The 25,302-nt window shown below is 42.6% G+C and overlaps 1 protein-coding gene across 10 annotated transcripts in view; it reads right to left on the bottom strand.

Annotated features, from left to right (window-relative positions):
- The window catches only part of tns1b (tensin 1b), a 198,673-nt gene that overhangs the window by 65,437 nt on the left and 107,934 nt on the right, over positions 1 to 25,302 (bottom strand). For 9 of the 10 annotated variants that reach the window (XM_046053606.1, XM_046053607.1, XM_046053610.1 and 6 more), the window contains one exon: positions 8,080 to 8,121. In XM_046053606.1, the coding sequence (XP_045909562.1) occupies positions 8,080 to 8,121 (42 nt within the window). Of the gene's footprint in view, positions 1 to 4,560; positions 4,801 to 8,079; positions 8,122 to 25,302 lie in introns of those variants that run through there. The other variant, XM_046053617.1, reaches the window with a different exon arrangement.

Below are 25,302 nucleotides of genomic sequence, written 5' to 3'. Positions count from 1 at the left end.
ACCTCCACAGTGCAGGGTGAAGGTATCACAATCCACTGTTGGAAGAAGACTCAGAGAGCAGAAACATAGAGGCCACACCACAAGATGCAAACCACTCATCAGCAGCAAGAATCGCAAAGGGAAGATTGACATTAGCAAAGAAGTACAGAGATGAGCCGCAAAAAAGTTCTGGAACACAATCTGATGGACTGATGAGACCAAGATTAATCTCTAGTAAAGTGATGGAGAAGCCAAAGTGTGGAGAAAGAAAGGAACTCCTTATGATCCGAAGCATGCAAGCTCATCTGTGAAGCCTGGTGGAGGTCATGTCATGGCTGCTTCTGGAACAGGCTCGTTAATATTTATTGATGATGTTAGCAGCAGAATGAATTCAGAAGTGGACAGAAACATTTTGTCTGCCAGTTTACGCATTGAAACTAATGGGGAGGAAGTTTATCATGCAGCAGGACAATGAGCCAAAGCACAATGCCAACAAAACAAAGGACTTCATCAGGGGGAAAAGTGGAAGGTTTTAGACTGGCCAAGTCAATCAGCTGACCTTAACCCAACAGAGCTGCATTTCACCTCCTTAAGAGGAGACTGAAGGGAGAAACACCCCGAAACAAACAAGAAGTGAAAGAAGCTGCAGTAAAAGGAATTGCATCACAAATGAAGAATGCATTTGTGATGCTATGTTTGTTGCTGCTGTTCGGCTGGTTGTCTTTTACTATTATTATTATTGTTTGTTTTTGTTTGTGTTTGTTTGTTGTTGTTTTTCTCCTCCCCAAGCCCCCCTCTCTGTTCTATTGCAGGTTTCGTTGCTTTCTGCTTTTCCCTGTTGTCCCCACCTTCCATCCCCCTTCTCTTACAGGTGTTGTCCTTTCTCTGTGCTGTCTGTTTGTGCCCCCCCATCCCCGTGTCTGCCCCCCTGTCCGGCCCGGTGACAAATCAATACATTATTAAATAAATAATAAAACAGACAAAGGAGTATATTATATATAATATATATCAATACTCTCTTGTTAAAGTAAAGTCTGTCTGGCACAATATGGTATCCAGGTCATCATAGTCTATACCAGGCTGCTGGGCAGGACAGGTTTAAAAAAACAAACAAACACAAAAAAAACAAATGAAGAATGCAACAGTTTGGTGATGTCGATGGGTCGCAGGCTGGAGGCAGTTATTGCAAGAGAGGGTTCTGCCACCAAATATTAAATGTTATTTACTTTAAGATTATTTGTTCCTTTACTTTTGCTCACCTCAGAATGCTGTGGTCTAATTTAAACGGTGATAAGTCCTGAGTTGTTTAACACATCTAGATGTGAATACCAGGAAATAGAAGCTGACTTTCTGAACTCTTGTCTCATCTTTTGATCTTAAACCCAAATGTCTTCAGTGAACAACAAAAACAAAGGAACTTGCCTTACCGTTCCAGTACTTTTGGAGGGGACTGTATTACCAGAACGTATTGTGATAATATTATTACAAACAGTTCCAGTGATTGATCGTGTTTATAAAATAAGAGCCAAGCTGTTCTCTGATGGTACCACAAGTACAATCTTGTAATGTTTTTGAATCTGCACTGTTGATGATTTGACAGATACGAGCCATACCAGGTAGCTAACAGTTTGACGGTGTGCTGATGTAAGGCGGAAATGAGCTTGAACACAGTAACACTTAACTTGCTCTAATGCTGTAAAACACAGAGGCAGAGAGGAGGCAGCTACTTGGAGTCTGAAATTATATCCGTCCCTCTAAACCCATAGAGATGCAAGGTGTTGATATGCACCCTGATATGGGCTCTTTTACATGATGCAGTGCAGGAGGACCGTGTGAGGACGGTGTCACAAGGCACCCCTCACAAAGCAAAGCAGAGAGGCCATTGCAGAGGAAGTGTGGCTGAAGGTGATTGACTGTGTTTGGCTCCACTGTTCCTCCCCCTCAAACCAGCTCAAGGAAGGGGGGGTCAAAGGCCATGTGGACTGGTTCACTCCCCTGTGGTGTTTGGGTCACATGTACACAGGAGGGGGCTGTTATCCATCATCATCTATTAGATCAGACTGGCTGCGTGACTCGCCTCACTGGATGACTTTCAGCCTGCTCTGCTCTCCTCACACCTGACTGTCTGTCAGTGTACACGTTTAAAACCAACGGAGGCAACATCCAGTATATATGGTGTGCAGTTAAAAAACAATTTTGTTTTTATTTTGCAATAGATTGCGAGTAAAATATAAAAATTACAAGTCAGATATAAAAAAATGCCACACTTGAAATTAGTTCGTAGCTCTAGCACTAGCCATCTACCTAGCAAGGAAATTGAATTTGCTTTTGTAACTTAATTCTGTTAAGAGTCTGTGGGTCCTACTTTCGTAGCGGTGCAATAACCAGAGCTCTGGTCATATTTTCCTGACCTTTGCTGGTCTGTGTGGTATTTTAGAGCAGTGCACTGGTGGGAGGAGAGGCACAAACAGGTGGGAGGTTCATTCAAATGAGGCAGGGCAAAGCGAGTTGTTGGTATTTGTGGAAAATGGGTCTTAGACTTTGCACTGACGTCCCTCTGCTGCCACTAAAGTCCAGCAAACTAAACTCTTGCAGCAACAAATGAAAATCTTATTTAGAGGTTGTATCAGAACAGGTTTACATGCTTTCATTTTCAAAAAACACATTTTTGTCATACTGCACATTGCTGCAGCTCCTCTTTTCACCCTGTGTTGAAGGCTTCATTTTAGCTATGGAGTGATACATCTTGCCTCTAAATGATCTTTGTTGGGAGTTGCACATGTGCAGTTCTTAGTTAAGGACTACTAGCCAATCAGAAGCAGAGAAGGGCGGGTCAGCGAGAAGACGGTAAACAGCTCGGGTTCAGCTGCACATGTTGCCGACCAGCTTGGCAACACGGACTGGAGCGAGAGTTTCAGTTTGGTGAGTTATTAATCTGTATCCGTAAAGTTTTAACTGAGCTCTGTCTCTACATCACAGGAACAACTTTATGTCCACTGACTGCCTGGAGGGCTGGACTTTGGGCTTTTTCAATTTGCAAACCTATTACATGCACAAAAAAGGTATACAACTCAAAGGAGAGGGGAAAAGGGCAAAAAGCAGAATACCACCTCTTGAAATAAACTTTTTTAATTAGACACTGTCGAGCCAGTACATTTTAAATTGGCTTCTTACTTGCCATCGCCACTTACTTGACTCCGTCTTGTTTTAGATTGCAGTGATGAGTAAAAAAAACAATACTTCTTGGAGGGACTAAATGAATACATACACAGACACAAAAAGACATAAACAAATCAGATGCTCCAGTGTTTGCCTGCGTTCTTCTCTTTCCCAGCAAATTCACTTAATTTTAACCAATTCTACACAACATTCCTTTCTTATCTTCCATCCCAAGTACTCACATGAGTCTTTGGCCCAACTGAGGCGACACAAAGCAAATCCCCCATTTTCTGCCTGCGCTTTGGCCTAAACGTTTCAGTATGTTGCCAGGGGCTATAAAGTGCAGAGTCGCCAGAGGAGGACAGAGACGAATGAGCAAGAAATGGCCTGAAAGAGGGGGTCCAGAGAGAGACGCAGACCATGAAGAGAGTTTCGAGTGCTTGTTTTAAGTGGAGCTGTGAGTCTTACTGTGCATCAAAGTCAGGAAGTACTCTTAAATGCACCACGGCATTTAGGTGATCAGAACAGAACTCCAGTTTTTGAATGGCAAAACATGTCAGAGAAATGTGCCACCAGTTCAACCAGCATGCAAGCAAATATCTTAATTAGAGACTAAGAGTTTTGAGGAGACGGTGTTTCTATTGTGCTGCTAAGATGGCAGATAATTTCATAGTTTTTGCTTCAAATTAGTGTGAACTGGTGTGCAGAGCAGTTTAATATTTAAGGCAAAGTGCAACCATCTGGGAAAATATGTTGCAATGAAGCTGGGGTCAGTAATACAATAATAACTTTCTCTATGGCCACATTGATGTTTTTTTTCTTGAAAAACATCATGATGTACTAGGATTCTGTGAACGGAGTCTACTGTACACAATGCATGTCAATCTTGAGAATCTTAAGTCAAGTCAAGTGGCTCCAATTTCTAATCACAGCGGCAAGATCTTAACAAGCAAGATACAATCAAGCAACAACAGCTCTGAAGCAGATCAATACTGTAGACCTTAGCTGCTGATCACACAATCCGCACCCTAAGACCGGTTTCTCTCCTTTGAGAACTTGCGTTGAGAAGGAGTTGGGGAGGCGACGTAGGGGGTGAGGAGGAGAAGGAGGAGGAGGGAACTGGAGTGGGGGGTCCAGCAAGCCTGTTTCCAGATGAAAACCATCTGTGGAGGTTGACTTTACAAGCAGGCCATTCAAATTAACCATCTGAGAAAGAGCGAGGGAGCGAGGGAGGGAGCGAGGGAGGGAGGGAGGAAGGGCAAAATACGTTGGGGGCTGGTAAAAAGTCTGCGGAGAAGTAGAGAGAAACTATTCCATAACAAAGAAAAAAAAACAATAGGAGCGGACAAGAAAGGTACAAGCTGCAGGACCCGTGCTGACTACATCATTCATTCATCCATTTACCCCTCCATCGCCTCCTACCTTCCTGAAAAGGTAACCCGTACTCCATCGCCAGGCCCCCCTCAGAGAGGAGAGCCGCCTTCTCAAAGACCCTCCTCGGTTCATCTCTGGAGCCGCTCACTGCTTTCTGTCCTGCAGGGAAGTTTCCTCTGTGATACCTCTCCCTTTTCTCTGACAGCGGCGGAGGAGAAGAAGAAGAAAAAAAGGGCTCTATTTTGGGCAGCTGCCTGCAGTGGGCCAGTGCATGCTCCAGCTGAGACCAGACTCCTCCACAACGCTCCTTGTCCTTCTGTCCGCTGTGTTCTCCCTCTCGTTCTTTCCCTCCTGGTCTCTGTATTGGCCACCCTCCCCCCCTCCCACACAGCCTCCCATCACATTATCTCTCCCCCCTCATATTCAACTTCTCCCTCCCTCTCTCCCTCTTTCTCATCTATGTACGCATCTAAATTGCAGCTGCTAACCTTTTCCGTCTCTTCAGGCGAACATGTGGGGTCTGATGCATGTTTGTACACACAAACACATCACACAGAAGTCAGCTGATTGTAGCTCTTCATCAGTCAGTCTGTTTAGTCATGCCCGGTCAAATGCAAGTTTGCACAATATGCTTGTGTGTGTCTTCTTCTGTGAAATCTTAATCTGACATTAAGACATTTTTGTGTCTTTTTCAGAGGTGATTTCACAAACAACCACACATTTAATGCTGTTTGAGTTGAGTTTGTAATGTAAGTATTATATTTAACTATTAAGTATTCAGAATGCCCTTCCGTTTGCTTTGCTTTTCCTGCCCCTATATCAAAAAAAAAAACAAAAATCACCAAGACCGAGCAATCTCACAAGAAATTGCACTTAAAACGTCCTAACTTTTCAAGGTAAAACAACCTTCTGATTTAAAGCAGGGCCTCTATTTTTACCGTCTACATCTAACTAAAGCAAAGAAGCAGAAGAACGCCAAACCAACCGAGGCTGATCCAGTGAAGCGAAAGAAGCTCATGTAGTCATAAGACGAATCTTTGCGATGCTCCGAGGCTCAGCCAAACATCTCCCAGACGTCACAGTGGAACCACACAGCAAATGCCCATGACCAGACAGTAGCAGCTGCACTCGCATGCAGACACACACACACACACACACACAGACGCATTTACACTGTAACACATGCATACTGTACCGACGTGTGATGATACTGTGTGCGTAAAAACATTTAATCACACGCTTGTAATCGCTGTGTGTTTCAGGCTCTGCCCCTTAGTTAAGGTGCAGACCAAATTATGACCTGAGAGGGAAAACTCATGTGCAAAAGGCTGTCAGATGTGAAGCTCCTGCGTGGCTTTGGGACAAAGGCAGAGAGGTGTCTTCTTCTGTACTACACTGCAGGAGAAAACTGAAAAATAACAGCAAATGCCACTAAAAGCAGCCACACACAAACACACAGAGAAGCACACTGGTGCATCTGTGTTTATTTTGGTCCTTGCGGAGAAAGTGGGCGCTTGGATTTGGGTGGTAACTCTAAATTGGTTACTCGATCCTTCCTTTCCCAGACAAAATACAACTCACAGGAAGTTGTGTCATAGTTGACTGGTGAGTCCAAGGCCAACACGTATGCTCTAAGTCATTACTCTGAAGCGACAAGGTCCTCAAGTTCCTTAAACAACCATGTGACGGCTTAGGGGTGATGTCATAGTCTAGTCTGTCTTAGTACTAGTGGCGCGACAAGAGCTCTTGCCACGATGTCGCGATATTAAAACGTGACAATATTTCTCATCGAGCTGTAACGTGTCTCACAATGTCAGCATGATGGAGCGTGAGGGTGAAATTAGCATTGAAGATGATTTTTTGGCTATTGGCGCATATGCGTCACACACACACACACACACACACACACCAGTCAGCTCAGGGAATATCAATGCCGGCGTTTCAAACCAAGTAAAAGAGGCCCAGTCGGTCCTGCTTGCCAGCAGCACCAGCCGGACTACGGGAGGTAACTCTGATGCTGTCGGAGAATCACTAAGCTTGTCTATTAGACACAAGAGGCGTCGCTTGGTTTTATTTTCCTTGGCCAACTTTTCTATTGAAAGTATTTTTTCTGTTCGCTTGCTTGGATCCAAAACAGGTTTTTGTTGAGACATGGGCTCTTGTGGAGATTTGAACTGAGATAATGCCTCATTTATTGGTGGTTGAACTCTGTGCTGAGCGCTGACTGTGTGATACACTGTGGTGAACTTTGTGTTTCTTGTCGTCTGTAGGTACCTTTGAAATACCTGGTTGTTATGTAAGGTGGAGTGATTGTCTGATGCAAACATGCAACGCTCATGAGTTTTAGTCCTGAGATCACAGATGAGGTAGGTAGGTAGGTTTATTATCACAATATAACAAGATATAGAGTGAAATTGGGTTTTGTGACTCCCTTCTGCTACATAGCAGACAAGATTCATTAATACAGAATCAATTGTAAAAAATGGTAAACAGAAATAAACTATAATCACTGGAGCAGTGCTGAGGATGAATTAGAGTCTGATAGCTTGGGGGAAAAGGCTGCTCTGCAGTCTGGTGGTGTGGCAGCAGAAACTTCTATATCTCTTCCCAGAAGGCAGCAGGGTGAACAGGCTGGAGTGGAGATGACTTTGACTGAAGTTGTTCATTGATCATTCAGCCCAGTATTGCTAGGAGTCATGTCCATATTGGACGATTTCCCTGCCACATTTAGTCCCAGTGCAGGAAGTTATGTGCCCAATATCCAGAAAGGTAAGGGTGTGACGATTGCGGTGCTGATGGGTGTTTAACACATCCAACTTTATTAGAGGAGAACAGAGAATCAATATTGACTATGTTGACTGGCGTTTGGATTTTTATTATTTTGTGAAAACTGGGGTTCAGAATGTCTATTTGACATTAGCTTAAGAATTTATAAAACCTTGTAGCCGATCTTGACCTTTAACCTTCATGCATGCATGTGTGACCTGCATGAGGCACAAATAGAAAACTTGTTGCATCATGTTACACTACACTGCACATCCTCGGTGTCTGCATTTTAAAACAGTGAAGGAAATTATTCTAATGGGAACAGAATCAGCAGTTTGGTACAGCAGCCCGGCTTGATTCCCAGCACAGAAATCCCTGATTGTCTTGTTCTAACGCTGCATTTTCAGTTCCAGTGAGACAATTTGATAAGTCGGTCAAAAAGGAAAAAAACTTTGTGTTTGATGTGAACAATGGATATGTGTTTTCAGGCATAAATTGGATTTGTACTCTTCCAAGGCCAAATTAAATACTGATTTGAAGTTGTTCTATAAAGCATTGTGCTGATAAATGTTTAAAGGGATATTTGCTGTAAAAGAGGTCCAGCTGTCATTCAAGCACTTGCCTCTATAGACTCATAGTTAACATCTTTCCTACATCACACACATGACCTGACTGCACATATTATAGAGGCAGATTTATCGTCTCCTTCAATTCAGTAATCGAAGTAAAAGGAGATTACTGGATCTGAGAAGAAACAGCAAGTGAAGTAAAAAAATAAATAAATAAAAAGTTGTAACTCACCATGGTGTCTACATGTTTGAGCGGGAGGTCGCTGCTCGGTGCCTGTCCAGAGAAGACAACGACAGAGAGAAATAGAAAGTGAGATCAATCATATAACAATTCATACTTCAACAACTCACCACCATGTTATGTCATGTCACATCAACTCCTCTCATGCTATGTTGAAGCTACACTCAGCGCCATTCTTTGCCCTAATGTGGCCTGGAGCAGAGTGGGGCTCCACCTTGAATGCGTGGGACCATCTATAATCCCTCTGTGCAAATATTTACACAGAGAGACAAGTCTGCTTCCACTAGCCAAGACCAGAGAGTCCATCCGTGGAACTCTCTTTTTCAACGCCATATACAGCTATGGACAGAGAGGGAGAGAGGATCAAGTCAATAGAGACAGAAGGGGAGAGAGAACTGGGGGACAGAGAGAAGAAAAAGAGATTAAGGAGAGGGTGGATGTACGGCCAGGACCGGCTGGGGGTACCGAGGGAAAAAGATGAAGGTAAAGAGAGAGGTTCAGAAGAAGAAGAAAGAAGAAGAAAACATCAGAGCAATCCATGATGTCATGAGCCTGTGTGGGCTTGGCTAACCGCAGACTACCACACATGCACAGATGTTACTAAACGAAGCATAAAATATTCAGTCCAAGCAGTATTGAAAACATCAGGCATATCTACTTGCAGCGGAGAGGAAAGTATTTGGCTGGTGGCACTTTTCACTGATCTTTATATATTGTACGTCGCCAGTGTTACTCATATTTGTTTTTATTTTAAACAATATTTTATTAGACAAGGGCGCAAGAAGGTCGCGGGTTCAAAGCCCGGTTGCCCCGGCCTTTCTGTGTGGAGTTTGCATGATCCCCCAGTGTCTGCGTGGGTTCTCTCCGGCTGCTCCGGCTTCCTCCCATCGTTCAAAAACATGCGGCCTAGGTTGATCGGTGACCCTAAATTGTCCTTAGGTGTGACTGGTTGTTTGTCTATGTGTGGCCAGCTGGGATTGGCTCTAGCCCCCCGCGACCCTGTACGCAGGATAAGCGGTTGACGATGGATAGATGGACAACATTACCGTCTCTGAATTGTAATGCTTTACACTACTTTTGCGTTACTTTCACTGCTATTTAATGGGCGCATTCTTCTGATAATAAGGTGTTCCTGCAGGTTCTAGTGATGTGCGGAGTTGTATTCGCGGATCAGGTGGGTCTTTTTCATAAAAATTAATAGCGTGTGGAGGGGGGTTGGCTGCGCGCATTTACGCACGAGGTACAGCGGCACAACGTCATTGATTATTTGAATCTCCCGACACTCCGACAGGACCAATCAGGATGAACTGAGAGCAGCCTCTCTGATCAGGAAAGTAATTTGTTAAAGCACAAACAGCCTAAGCCTACAGAAATCTATTTAAAGGGTGTGATATTCATTATTATCAATTGATAATAATCAAATAATATTATCCAAACTAACCTTTCCCCCAAAAATGACTGGATATTGTCTTTGCATGATGTTGAAAATTTTCCAACAATAACCAGCCCTAATAATTGGTGTGTATGACATATTGAAAGGATCTATTCATTGTGGATTTTGACCTTATCATTTCTTGACAACAAGAAAAATAAAGAATTTCCCTAGACTTATCCTATAAAAATACAGAACGCCAAAGAGTTATGCTGCTAATATTCGTTATTTGGATGACTGCACTTTAGAGTGGAGGCCTCCTCCATGGTAGTGATCACTGGACAGTCCCACACAGAGAGCTAGCTGAGACACCAAGGATGCTCTGCTGTAGAAAGCTTCACGGGAACATAAACAGTAAATGCAAAGGGTAAATTATAGTCTGGCTGTGCAGGCCCCAGAATACAGACTCCAAACGCCCAGAGAAAACCACCGACCAGAAAGAGAGAGAGAGAGAGAGAGAGAGACCTCAGAATCATACTAACTTTACCCCAAACTCCAGCCTCACCAGTGAAATACCAACTTATAACCTTTAGAAACAACCCAAAACTAAAGAATGGGCATTCAACTACCAACATAGTCCCAATGCCAGATCATGACTATCTGCTTTCTCTACCAGGTGTCTGAAGGTGTGTCGTTGTTGTACATCAGACACGTGGAAGACAGAGTTACTTCTAGGAATGAAGGGAACGGAAACACCAGACTTATGTTTGAGCGTCTAAATGCAGAACGTTGACTTGCTTGGAGGCCAACATTTGCCGCAGGCATTTTCACACAAATAGAGCCTATTGTGCGTCCACCAAGAAAAACACAAATCAGACACAAAACATTCTCACAGTGATATATTCTAACATGTGCGTTTCCGTTTTGTGCAATTGCAGCCAGATGGTCGTGGAGTGTGTGTGCGTGCGCCTGTATGTGAATTGTCATTGGGACTAATTCAGAAAGCATGAGAAAGCTCGGGAAGTTGTGCATCAGCAAAATAGTCCACAGTGGAAGTGAGGAAGTGCAATTTCTCTTAGCCCTCTTCAAAGGAAACATCTGAAGTGGAACTGTAGCACTGAAGCTAGTAATGGTATCAAAGACATTCTTTTTTAAAATCAATTCAGACAATTCTTGCAAGCCATACACAATAAATATCTGTCTAATCCCAATTTCGAAGCCAGGGTTTTCATGGACTATATATTTCAGAGACTCAAGTTATTCAGTGGTTTAAAATCCAACAACAGCACATTCTGAGCCACTCTAACTCAGAATGTGCCGTGTCATGGTGAAGTTCAGATTCGAGGTCAAGAGGTCAAACCCCAGCTATGTTTATGAAACTCTGACATCCAAAACTGGACAGCATCAAACACCACAGCATTTCAAAGCTGAAAATCAAACTACAGCCCGAGCTTTTCATCGCATTTAATCAGCATCGGACGTTTATAACAGCCGATATATGACCATTAAAAAAGAAACAGAGAGTCAGATCCTTCACTCATGTCATCAGTGTTGCATTGTTTGGCCACCAGAGGGGAACCAGCTGCAGCTCCCCTTTTAACAACACTGCCTCACCACAAAAACCACAGAAGAAAACAATCAGCTGACCGGAATCTACCAGAGCACGTAGAAACAACATGCAGAGGGCTGTGTTAGCGATGAGTTGGTCATTTGTCACGTTATTTACATGACATAAATTATAATAACAACAGTCCTAATCACTTCTCCTCTCCTTAAAACATTCATGACTTGCTAACCCTCCCGTTATGTCTCAGTATGTTTAATGTAACGTTGACGTTAGTTGAGTCGGAGGCTACGCTGCTGACAAACGTGATTGTAGATTTATTTCTGAAACGGTGTGGCAGTTCTAGCGAACGGTCCTCTCACTTGTGCCTAGTTTATCACTTCTAAATATTCTGTAAAGTCACGTAACATTACAGCAGCTAACGCTGCCCGTCAGTGGAGGAGCGCTAACGTTAATGAGCCGTTAAACTACAGTTTCTGACTTATTCAAAATGTATCTGCCAGCCGTTTGTTTGTAGTTTTAGTCGGTGTGTCGGAAATGATTAAACCAGAGCGGACACTTAAATAGACGTGAGCTGAACAAGAATCGACTTCCTGCCAGACAAAGTTGCAGGTCCTCGCTGTAGACAGTCATGTGGTGTTAGATGCATGATTTAGAGCCGGCTGGTGGTCGAGAAATGGTTACTCGTAGCTTTGGTTAGAATTAAAGAGTGCTGGTAAAGGGATGAACTAGACGCAGCATGGTGGCCTAGTGGATAGCACTGGGGCCTCACAGCATGCATGTTCTCCCCGTGTCTGCGTGGGTTTTCTCCAGGTGCTCCGGTTTCCCCCGCAATCAAAAACATGTTAGGTAAGTTCTCCAGTCAGTGCCGTTTGACCTGGCACTGCATTTCAATCTGGAGTTGAGACTGTCATCTATTTTGTTAACATAATCCATTTAGGAAAAGGTTTTATAGCCCACATACAGGACAGCTTTCAATATCGCCTGTTCTAGTGTAGTTTATACAGGAAAGGGGTCTACTATCCAAATCATTCTCAAAATCGAAATATCGGCTCATAGTCGGGCTACAAATCAAACCCCTGAAAAGATAATAGGCACTAACAGAGGCAGTCACATTTCAGGCCAGTCACATTGACAAATAGAGAAATCAGTTTCAATGGAATATCCGCGATCACTCAAAGGGTCAAAGTAGTGTTGTAGTCAAGACCACCCAAACCAAGAACAAGTCAAGGCCAAGACCAGAGTTTATCAAGACCGAGACAAGACCAAGACTTTTAGGGGCTGAGACCAAGTCAAGACCAAGACCAGAGTTTATCAAGACCGAGACAAGACCAAGACTTTTAGGGGCTGAGACCAAGTCGAGGCCAAGACCAGAGTTTATCAAGACCGAGACAAGACCAAGACTTTTAGGGGCTGAGACCAAGTCGAGGCCAAGACCAGAGTTTATCAAGACCGAGACAAGACCAAGACTTTTAGGGGCTGAGACCAAGTCGAGACCAAGACCAGAGTTTATCAAGACCGAGACAAGACCAAGACTTTTAGGGGCTGAGACCAAGTCGAGACCAAGACCAGAGTTTATCAAGACCGAGACAAGACCAAGACTTTTAGGGGCTGAGACCAAGTCGAGGCCAAGACCAGAGTTTATCAAGACCGAGACAAGACCAAGACTTTTAGGGGCTGAGACCAAGTCAAGACCAAGACCAGAGTTTATCAAGACCGAGACAAGACCAAGACTTTTAGGGGCTGAGACCAAGTCGAGGCCAAGACCAGTTCCCCACATTGCATCACACACAATAAAATGTGGAACGAGATCAAAGGTACTTCTCAGATTGATCTGAAAGATCCACATTCCCTTTAAAACACCCACATACAAACACTAAGAGCTGAAATCAATCTAAGCTTCTCTATTCAACACTCCTTTTCCATGCTGACCATCGCGGGTAGGGGGGACGGCAACAACACATTTTTAATTATGGTTATTATGGTATTATGGTTATGGTAGTTATTGGTTGCATTTGAAGAAACGCATTTTATATCCAATCAAAGTTAAGATGTTAACAAATAAATCAGACAATGCAAAAGCAATTTATTGATATTCCAAAGTTATAATGTTGAAATAAAATCCCGAGTCCTCAATGTCCGAGACCGAGACAAGACCATCAAAAAGTGGTCTTAAGACCGGTCTTGAGACCAAGACCTGTCTCGAGGACTACAACACTAGGTCAAAGTAAATCCAAATCAATCTTTCATATCAGGTTCAGCTTTTGTCAGCTCTGACAGACCAAAACAGAAGGTTAGTGGTAGTAACTCTTTATTGAATGAAACAATGTGCAATCCTGACAACAAAGCGCCAAAAAGATGTAAACAAGAGATGTAAACAAGATGAGAAAACTGTAAGAAACTTGGAGAGCTGTGGCTGAGTAGCACTAGCATGCTAGCCAATGGGGGGGCTGCCACAGTAGTTTAGCAACTAGCCCTGCAAGTAGTCCCTACGTCACCATATTTCTTGGAGACATGCAAATAAATTTCACTGTGCCACAATCTGTTGTGACCGGGTCTTCAGGCTGGAGGATTAATAGTATCATATAATGATCATATTTATACATGACAATCGCGCCACATTTGAATCTAAAAATTAAGTTTCTGCCCAACATCTGAACATCCAACTTTGGGAAATGGGGGAAAAAAAAAACACATTCAGTGCAGATACGCTGACTTCTTGGCACATCCCTAGCTCAGAGCCATGCCACCACTTTGAGCCAAGTCAGCTGAGCGTCATATTGCATTTGTTCTCATGAGAGGAGCTAAATACAGGCTGTTGATCTCCAACGTGGTAGCAAAATAGTAACAGACATAATAATAGACAAACAGCGCGCTTGAAAGGAAACCAAGTTCAGTATTTCTTGCTTCACAGAATGAATTAATCTGGGAGGTGGTATAATATAAATAATAAAATATACTTCAACAGGTGCTTCCAGCTGCACTCTGTCAAAATGTACAAATACTGGCTTCTATTTCGGTTAACTTCCGCCAATGTTCTTCTGATCAGTGACTAGTTGAAGGCAGAAGGAGCTAAAACTGAAAGTGAGAAAATCTGAAATGTCACTAATAATCCCTGAAGCAGTGAAGAGGGTCAGTTTGCTAGTAGTAGTTACTGTTCGCATGCATTTTCCCTTCTAAATCAATTTTGCTGGGGGTTTGTTTAGCTGATCGCTCACCGTCAGTTCTTTTTTGTGATGGCCCCCATGTTCCCAGATCTAAGGGAGTACAATGTTATTATCACAAAAAAAGAATAGCAGCCAAAACCACAAAAATAAGACCCATGTTGTAACAAACTGAAAATTCCCTGTGTTACCCTTTAAGGCTGCACATTTAGTGGTCCCTTCCAAAATACAATACATGCTCACGGATGAGCATTAATCACCTGAACTAAGGACTGAGTTTAGGATCCTTCTGCTTTGTTAATTATGTCTGAGTACAAACACTATCACATGAAAACACACAGATGATGAGAGACCACCGACACAGCCACGTGTCTGCCTCCTATAAGAACAGCGTATCGATGCACGACCCACAGCTCTATATCTTCGCCACCACCGTAACATGTGCTTTCTTTCACATGAGCACAGTGGCTCCTTTGACCAAGTTACCAAATTATAAGCCGCTCCTTTGGGAAAGTAGAGGTAGTTAGCATGCTGGGAGTTTCCCCCCTGAGCGACGGGGATAAACGTAGCCCAGAGCTGAGCCTCTGGGGAAATGACCCAGGGCTAAATATACAGCTGTGCATCTTTAGATGCTCGAGACACAGCCCATTTAGCTCGGCCCAGTCCGCTCAGCGTGGACAGCAGAGTGGTTGAAATCACCGCTTTGGGTGTATGAGTGTGGGTGTGAGACGAGAGACAGTTTTATTCTCTGAGAGGAAACAGACAGGGTTGATTGTGAGTGTTGGAATGGTTCCGTGTTTACATTCAGTCAGTGAGTATGCATGTTTAAAACACCCATTTTCAGTCTCATAACACTGAAGTTATTATTCACAGTTATACTCTATATGTAGGTGTGTGTGTGATCTAGCGTCTGCTACCGCCCGGCAGAGTGTAGTGTCACTAACCACACATGGGAAGCTCTGCTTTTGTTTTTAGAGTATATCTTTGAGTCTATGTTTGTGAGTCGGACCAAGGGTGTGTCCCGAGTGCCACTCGTCCTTTCCTGCCCGTCCCCCCTCACACTCTTTCTGCCTGGAAAAAACACGCCATCTGGACTGGCAGCAGAGTGGCTACGCACCAGCTCTACTCCAGTGTTTACACTGCATTTTGGAGAACAGCCCATGCTGAGAGCTTAACGGTTTTAGACATGTCTTGATGTGCTTATGTTTCACCTAAGCTGCTGGAATGATGCAGAGACCGTCATTTTGTTTTGATGAGAAACTGCGCTGCATTCCTTGCTGGTAATGAGCAATCGCAAGCCGTGTAACACTAAATTATTGTTGTTAAGGGGCCTAATTTGCACAGAATTAAACAAATTCTAACAGTGTTTTCTCATGTACAGTAAGCAACCGATTCATGCCCCAATTTTTATTCCCAAAACAATACAGGCTGAGAAAAGAAAAAAAATCCTAAACTGTTGTTCTTCTGACGTGCCACTTACTGCTGTGACTGACTGTGGATCAAATGAAATTACATTATCTTGTTTTCATCCACTGGGAGTATCAACCGTCTGGGGTTACAACGTCAGGACAGTTCTAAAAAAATACTTTAATCTAATTGTCACTATACGCTGGTTTTGTGTCAGACACTATCCACCACAGCGGTCGACACAGACTCACAGGTATGACACAGGACACCTGTAGGGGCTCCTAGCGGACACGTCCAACAGTGCCTTCTAGTGGGAATTAACCCAAACTGCAGGGGTAGACAGTAGCCTTTGTCTTTTACAGTAAAATTCATCATCCAGACATTGTAACCAGCAGCAGCCACTGTGTCACTCTGAGAAGCTAAAAGTAAATTTAGAGTCTGACTGATGCTCCTTCCCCTCAGTGGCAGGGCTTCCTCACTACCTTTAGGAAGTGGGTGAACGCCGTGAATGTGTTTGTCTACAAAGTAATTACACATCTGTTTGGCAACGTCCTTAAAAATGTTTTCCCCCTCTAGTAGCTGCCTAAAAAGGCATTGCTGCTTCTCTGGAGCTGAAGCCGCCCCACAGCCAATTCCTGCTCGGTTTAAAAGATGCAAAAATGTAGTGTTGAAAAAGAGACGCTTGAAGAACGGAAGACAAATGCTGTCTGCTGTCACCTGCAAAAGGTTGTTGGTTCATTGCACATATGCACAGTGTTTACAAGTACACACTTTCCTTCCCGAAGCGAGTAACAACTTTCATACAGCCGGGGAAAAACTGTAAATCCCTATCACCGTATTAATAAGAAGAGTTTTCTGATAGGCAAATGTATTCCACTATTATACCAAAAACAAAACTAATATTTCTCTTGGGATAGTTAATTTGGACAACTGCATTTTGTAAAATCAACACAATATGTTCTAACCCTTATTCATAACAATACAGTACCAGTAAAAGTTAATAAACATTATTATTCTCTCTTTGCCAGGCACAATAACACACGAGCAAAAGTGCGCACACATTCACACACACACAACACATACACAGCTGTTCCTCTCTCATGCTCCGTGGTCCTTCATCTTCAGCTTTCACACAGCCATGTCCCAGAAATGTAAACATAGAGCTGAGGAAGGAGGGGCTGTGTAGGCCTGTGCGTGTCCAGGGTTAAGGTTCGGGTTGTGCATGCTTATTCCCGTTCCCACCCCCTTGGGGTATATGAGGCTTCTAAAATGCCAGGGATCCCTTAGGACCAGAGGAGAGGAGAGTGGACGGTCCTCGCTGTGGGAAAAACCCCTGAGCCGCCGGTGACCCCAAACCACCTCTGCGCTTCTCACCGCGTCTGTTCCTGCTCCCGACCCGACCGCTCACTTTGTTGCGTAACCACAAGCCTTTTCCAACATGTGAGAGAGGAGGCAGTCTCTAAAGGCATCTGCCAAGTATTTTTTACTCGAGGGTGTGTTTGTGTGTGGAGAGGGTCTACTCAATCACACCCACACGCACGCACACACCTATTAAACAAGTCACTTTTTCTACTCCACTCTTAATATCTCAACTCTACTCATGTCCCAATATGGTAATAACACCGACACATCATTAAATAACCTAGACAAAAAGTAAAAAGGAATTGTGCAAGCCTTATCTAGACTACTGTACTTTATCACTACACTTCTTTATTTCATTTCTTTGTTATGTCAGTGTTTCCAAAATTATAAAATGATTCATAAGACTGTCTGTCAATCTGTCTGTTAAGATCCTGTTAGATTTAGATTTAAAAATCAATTCTTGCAGCATCGGCGTGACCACGGGGGTGCAATGTAAATTTCATCCTCTGCCGATGTGCCACTGCCATATTTTAGTGCAGCACGCAAACTTTATCTGTTATAAGCATCTATTTACAAGTCTGCAGCTGTCCGCATCCATACTGAAGTACAACCTACAAAACGCACGGCGCTTTGAGCTAAATGCTAAAATCAAAAGGCTAATAAGCTCACAATGACAATGCTAACATGCTGACGTTCAGCAGGTATAATGTTTCCCTCGTTCACCATCTTAGTTGGATAGAGTGCTAACATTTGCTAATTAACACCAAACAAAAAGTAATCAGGCATTTATTTTGCAGGTATTTGGTCAAGTACTAGAAATATAAAAACTCTGACCTGATGACGGCACAGAATGAAAAGATATGGGAGCACAAACATTATTACAATTCATCCTTTGGGTGACACGAATGTGTGAACCGAATTTCATGTCAATGCATCCAGTTTTTGTTGAGATATTTCAGTCAGGACCAAAGAGGTGGACCTACTGACCAAGGTCCCGATCAGACAGATAGCGTTTTGCAGGTTTTCGAAAGATGTCAGGCGCTTTCCTGCTCAGATTTGAATTTTTTCAACTTTGTGCGCCCAGGGCACATAAACAGCCCGCAGAACGCTCACTGCCAATTGCAAACAATTAAACAAGGGTGCTAGGAAACATTGCTCCGCTGTGTCAGACTCACATTTTTGTAAAGCAAACCACCCAAACAGTCCTACCTAGAATTCGTTTTTTCCGTAACAACGTCAAACTACTCCGCCTTTGTAAATGAGAGACAACAGTCATTATTTGCAGCCATGAAAGGTCTTTGTCAGGAAAACAAGTCTCTTTAGATCAGAAAGGTATTACTGAACCTTGGGTGGCACTATAGAGTCTCCAGGCGGGTTCCTTGTTTAGTCTGGCTGAACCGAACACTGAAGCGTTCACCCCCTTTGGTGCGGTTCATTTGGGTTGAACGTCGAACTCTGGTGGGGACCAAACAGCCACTCTCTGGTCCGCCTTGAAGGGACTCTCTCTGACCGCTGCCAAGTGAACTGGAACCAGAGTACTATTCTGTCTCCTTTCATTGGTGGGAAAACTTTTTTTTTCGTGCTGTTTTGATGACTGGTGATCTGCTAGTGCTACCAAAAAGGCGACTAGCCAGAGACGAATCTGGACTCATGTTGAAACTAGATGCCTCCTGAATATTTGGGCTGAAACAATGTATTATCCTCGCATTGTTTCGATTCAGGAACTGGACCTCTAGGCGTGAACCCGCCCTCACAGATCTCAAAGTGTGAAATGTCTCAGCCCTCTCCCATGAAAACTAACTGAACTAACAGGCAAATAAAAAAGCAAGGGTTGACGGGTATAAGGAGGAGGATGTTTGCATCCGATAACCAGCAATTACTCAAGTTTGGAAAGCCTGACAAAACTAACCAGGCTGAGGGTGACCACAGTCTGATCTGATGTTTCTTCATTCTGTACTTTCTAACACTGGTAAGAACACTGGGGAGGGAAAATTAGAGCTTAGCGTGCAGACTATTCCATTATGATAATAGGTCATAGAGAATGGGACTGTAATTGTTTTGACTCTGTTAACGGCAACACCTAACTTGGTGGGATGACCTCATAAAATTGCACTTTACAAGCCACTGTTTACTTGTAATTCAGCAATGTAAACTGAGAGGCCCAGTTATGTTTAACCGCATGAGTTGCAAAGTGTGTTCACAATTTATGTGATTGATTACTTGATCATTCACATGAGTTAAGCTTTATTATTTATCATGCGTCACAAAATAGAAAAAATGCATCAAAGCAACTTTCCGACTATGTTTCAGACACACCTCCATTTGAAACGGATGTTCAGGAAAAGCTAGCAGTATTCAGATGATGTTGAAAAGAAATACTAACGCGAGACGTCTGGCTCTTACTTCAATATTAACCTTTTTTTCTCCCGGGGAACTGAGATCATACTGTATTTCGTTACAGGATGCCTGGTTGGTGCTTGTATATACAACGTAATACAGGGCACATCAGGGAAACATGAGTGGTTCTAAACAGAGCACTAATTGGACCACATCTAGACCATCTTTGCCCTGCAGTTACTCATTACTCAGTAATGTCCTGGCCCTGTTCCCCCACTACACAAGGCCCATAAAAAAAAGGAGCTGGATGACGTAGGTGTTCATGATCGTGTGTGCATATCTTTGCTTGTGAGTGCATTCATTCTTTATGTGTGTTTCTGGGGGGCACGTGTCTACCTCACCAGACTCCCAAATCTCTCTCTCCCTCTCCCTCCATTCCCTCATCCAAGCTTTGTGTTTGTGCACAATAAAACCTATTCCTGGCAGAGCTGGCTGGACATGAGGGCACATCTGAGGAATTGTCCCAGCACCCAGTGCGGGGGTCTGGTTGGGGGTGGTCACTTCTGTCATCATGACCGTTGGATGGGATCGTCCAAACACACATCATCAGTTACAATAAAGGGGCTGCCAGTTGGCATCACCTTCCGACATTGGGCTGTTTCATTCCAAATATACTCTGTAGACTGGATATTTAAATCAGGATTAAGAGGCAATGAATTTCATAGTTATTCTATTTACTCGAACATGCAGTTGACTCATACAAAATTCATGGCAGTTGCCTGTCAGATAGGCCTGGGCAATAAAACAATAATGATAATTATCACAATATAATTTTCCTCAATGACAATATAATAAATGTTCAATATATCGTAACTGAATTTTTGATTAAATTCATTTGAATGAAAAATTTGTCCATAAAATTCATATTTAAATTTTAATATTGTTGACGAAAGGGGACTGAAAAAAGATTTACTAATCATATTTGTTGAAAATGATTTTATCATAATAGTTTTGAATGTTCTACCTCAGATTTGTTAAGTGAACCACTGTTTGGCATCGAGTGTTGGTCACATTCTGACCATAAAGAAAAGTTTAACCACATACTTATCCATCTGGTTTCTTAAATTTTCACTCAGGAGCAAAAATCAGCCTTTAAACTTGAAAGAAATAATGATTTTTAATATATCATGATAATTATCGATATCAAATGATGTGTAATGTTTCAATCGTGATAACATTTCTGGCCATATCGCCCAGCCCTACTGTCAGACGACTTTGTGAATCCAAGCTTGTGTCAAAGCAGTTTCAAGACATGGCCTGACCTTTTTGTTAGGAGCACCAGATTCATAGGACAGTCTTCAAACATGTTTGATTTTAAGCAAACATGCTCAAAAATATTTTTATACTCACGATTATATTTTTTTTAAACTACACAAAAGAGCTAGAAAGAGTCCTCCACCGATGTAAGATTGCAATCCTCATTCCTATTCCTTACTACCACTTTGGTCAACTTCTCTTTTAAAAAATAAGAAACTTAAATGCAACTCCACCATCGACAGTTTGGTCAGAGATCTCAAGGTGCCGGCCTCAAGCAGAAACGAGGAGCAGGCCACAGAGGTCTACCCCCAGATTTTCAAACTTGTAGTATTCAGTTCGTTGGTGGATATCCCCTTGAGATGCAGCCCCTTCGCACAGCTCCCTCTGAAGCTACAAAGATATACAACTTTTTTCTCAAGTCCCCAAGTGTAAAATCAGAGGAATTCCCCCTTTTTTGAATTTTCTAGACATTTACACATCTACAGTCTATGTCTACAAGTGTGTACGATATGATCTAAAGCCCCATTACACACACTAAATGGTCCTTGCGGTGAGATTGTTTAGTCAACCATGTTGGATTTTATCAAAGCCAAAAAAAAAGATGTTTATAGTTTGAGCACCTTGAAGATGAGCCAGAGAGAGTGCAACGGGGAACTGTGAACCAGTGGACACACACACACAGGGACGCTTTGCATGTATCATTCACTTCAGTCTGGGACAAAATAATATGTTGTAGAGTGAGCGGTACAGTAATTCTGAGATTTTCAAAGTTTTGCAATCTTTACTCTTCTGTCGTTTGAAACAAGTAAGTAATTTATTTTGTTAAGTAAGGCTACGCCCTCCTTCTTGCTTCCAAATACAAAGAACTGGAAAATTAAATCTGAATCATGATAATGTCAAAAATGTAGAAATGTCATACTTTTAAGTTACATTTACGAAATCAAAAAGCAGGGCTTATTTTTCTGCTGAGAAACAGCTGCATGGAAATATTTGATTTTCATTTCATTCAGAATGGAACATTATTATCTGATACTAAAAGCTGTATATTTTTCGCCTCTGTGGAATGTCTGGATACTCAAAAAACAAAGTAACCACTTTCCTCTGACTAAGTTAACATATGTTCGATGTTGCAATCAGTCTGCACCTGAGTGGGGCAGTAAATCATGTTGGTCTCTGGAAGCGAGTGAAGGAATTCACCAAACAAGGGGCTGAGGAGAGCTGACACCCACCTCACGCTGGAGTACTGCTCCTGGGAACGCTCGCAGGCATGCGTGCCCGCACGTCCACACACAAACAGCATCATCCGCTTCCTCTCACTAACATGGCTGAAGGGTGACACGTAACTGTATACGCAAGTAGAATGATTCACTCTTCTATGCGTCTTTAATGTAAATTGAGTACAGCACAGCAGCTCCCCACCCTAACTCAGGTGCATAAAGCAACCTGTGTCCAGACCATATCTACTGCCACTACTTCACATGGTCCATCTGGCTGTATTTTTAGGCTACCAGAAAGCTTGACCATTGTTTGCCTTGAAAGCCATTGTCGCACACAGCTTTATCAGTTTCTCTTCACTCTCCTTGGTGGTAAAGGTACATCAACACATGATTTACACCTCAGCTCGTCAGCTTTTATGAGAGCAATCAGCAGTGCGTGAACAAAGACTCCTTGGAGACTCCTGTTGGCAAGACAAGGAAAAAGGACATAAAATGGAGAGAAATGCCCAGTGGCTTCCATTTCCTTCAGGCTTTTATTGTTGTATTAAAGGGGCAATATGTAGTTTTTTTAATGAAATCACTTATCAGTTAATCACTTTTTAAATATCTATTTGTGAATGGATTGTATCTGGGCTGGGTTTCTTAGCTACATGTTCTGAACTCTGAATGCTGCAATACACACAGCAACAACACCGCAGCTAATGAAATGGCGTCTGCCAAAAAAACAATCGGCTCCCGGCCAACACAAACTGACAAACACAAGATGTTTAATGGGCTGAAGCCCGTCAGGCCAAATAAGAATCAGATCGGCGTCTGAGCAAAAACATGCGTCAACATCAGAAAGGTGTTTGAGTCATGGAGAGACCTCAAATACACAAACCGACCCAGAATTGGCTTTCGTCCTTCACTTTCTATTGTGATAGTTGTTGTAACACCTCTTGTGAGAAGGATCAGGGTCCAGCCTGGACACCTCTTCCTCTACTGAGAAGGAAACTTTGATATGTAGTGGCAGAAACTTGTTTCCGTGAGATGAGATCTCTCTCTCTCTCATTGCCATGAATGTTTAGGAGCAGGTTTGTAGTCTTTCTTCTATTGCTACTGGGGAATGAAGTTAGTTCAATATAAACTAGGCCTATACTGTGTGTATATATATATATATATATATATATGACCTAACTATAAAATATAAAAAATTTAAAAGTAGCTGAGATGAAAATAAGCTACTTTTGCCACGTTTCTGTAGCTTAGCTTGCTACATTGGGGCGGCTGTGACTCAGGAGGTAGAGCGGGTTGCCCATTAATTTGGAAGGTCGGTGGTTCAATCCTCGGCTCCTCCAGGCTGCATGTCGAAGTGTCCTTGGGCAAGATACTGAACCCCGAATTGCCTCTGGCAGCTGAATGTGTGTGAATGGTGAATGCAGATGTAGTGTAAAAGTGCTTTGAGTGGTCGAAAAGACTAGAAAGGCGCTATACAAGTACGGAGCATTTACATTTCACCGGGGGGAGCTTCTGTGTAGTGAAACTTCATTTAATGTAGAGTAGCTAGTAGCTTGGCTCACTACATTTTCCAAGTAGCTTGCCCAACACTGTTGCTAACGGTATCAAGCGCAAAATACTATAGTAGTAGTGTGGTATAGTTATAGTATAGTTTTTTTTAGATTAGAAAGCTTTATTAATCTCCATTGCCATCAGATCACACACAGGACAAGAAATCAAAACAATAGACCCATTAAAAGCCTTCTAAAGCCTGATTAGAGCGGACGGTTTACTACAAATATTCATAAAAAAATAATATAAATATTAATTAAAAATTAAATTTCTGTTGGGATAAAAGACCATCTGAGCTGTAAGTATTTTCCCGCATACTGTCAGACTAGGATTGTGTATGCTTATGAAGGTTCCTCAGTCATACTCAAGTGTCAAGTCTAGAATTTTCTAGAAACTTGAAGTTGACTGACATCAGAACAAATGGTCAGACATTAACAGACTACAGGTTAAGTTAGTGAAATAAATGTTTGTCATAATGAGGCCAACAGGTAGTGTGGTGAATTCTTGCACTATGTTCAGAGGTGTGAATTTCAGATACCAAACAACTCAGGTCATGAGCCGCCCTTTAAAAATGCCCAGAAAGCTTAGCCCATGCGGTTGAACATCTTAAACAGATGTCTTCATGTAGAAAGCATCTAGCGTGAAAGCATCTGCAGAGGATAATAACATGTTCCTACTACAGCTTTTATTAAAGAAAAGCAAGTCATTTCGAGAAATATTTTCTTTGTGAGCGCAGAAAAGTGCAGGGGATATTTGCTTTGGTCCATTTAAAACACACAACATATGAGAAAGAGAGTGAGCGAATAATCTCCAAGTCTAACACTGTTTCTAATGCCAATACCAAAAAAGGCAACAGAACAAGCATATTTTTATTACCCTTGCAAAATTACTTCATACTTCCTACCACTTTGTTCAATGTTATTTTAAACACAAAAAGATATAATGATATTTTCAGATTCAAGGACACAACTTTTTATTTGCTTTTCTCATTTCACTGTCTGTCTGTTCTCAGCGTTCTTTCTAACACCTGCATACCTGAGGTGTCCCATCCCCCACTAAGCACAGAGGAACTGTTATCCTGGTTTAATTACACCAGCTCTACTTAAAGTAATATAGCCCAAATCCCAAACTTGGCTAAATGACCTCACCAGAAACTTAAGGAGGAACTGCAAGAAAGCAGAGTGCAGGTGAAAACAAAATAAATTAGAAATTTAAGGTGAAATACTAAGAAACCACTATGAACCTATCAACATGCAATACAAGCCTCGAGGAAGAAACATCTCTCTGACCTCATTACTAAGAACCACCTCAATTCTAAGTTCTTTTCTACACGGCCCCCTTCTAATCTCAGATTAGTTGGATCGCTTTCAGAGTGACTTCTCAAGGTTCTTCTCCAACAGTACTTCTCATGAAATCCAACATATCAACCCCCACCCATGCCTCAATTGTCCTGGATTTAGGACAAACCCATCTCTCTAGCTTCTCTCTGAGAGACAGTCTTGAAGATGAAGTTGACCACCTGCCCCCTTGATGTCATCATCTTCTTTACTCATGGAATCCTCCTCGCCATCATTGACAGCTCTTTGTCCTCTGGTTCTTTTACTCAATCCCACTCCTTTCAATTTCAAAATAACGTTATGGACATTTGTTGGTCAAGTTTCAAGACCAGCCATGGCACAGCATCAGCTGTCGACTAAGGAAGCTGCGGCGTTTGCAACCTCATTGACCTCAGTGACGCCTTCAACATGCTGGGTAATAAGGGTGCAGTACTGAATATCTTCTCTTCCTATCTTGCCAATTCAACTTTCTCAGTTAGCCAAGACCATTTCATCTTTGCTCCCGCAATCTCTCCAGTGGAGTCCCACAAGGGTCCATTCTCGGTCCCATCCTCTTCTTTATCTACTTGCTTCCCCTGGGTAGAATCTT

Source organism: Micropterus dolomieu, linkage group LG07, assembly GCF_021292245.1.
Source record: "Micropterus dolomieu isolate WLL.071019.BEF.003 ecotype Adirondacks linkage group LG07, ASM2129224v1, whole genome shotgun sequence".
Classification (NCBI taxonomy): Eukaryota; Metazoa; Chordata; class Actinopteri; order Centrarchiformes; family Centrarchidae; genus Micropterus; species Micropterus dolomieu.
The sequence above is the reverse complement of the archived record's forward strand: the minus strand, read 5'-3'. Positions and strand labels throughout refer to the sequence as shown.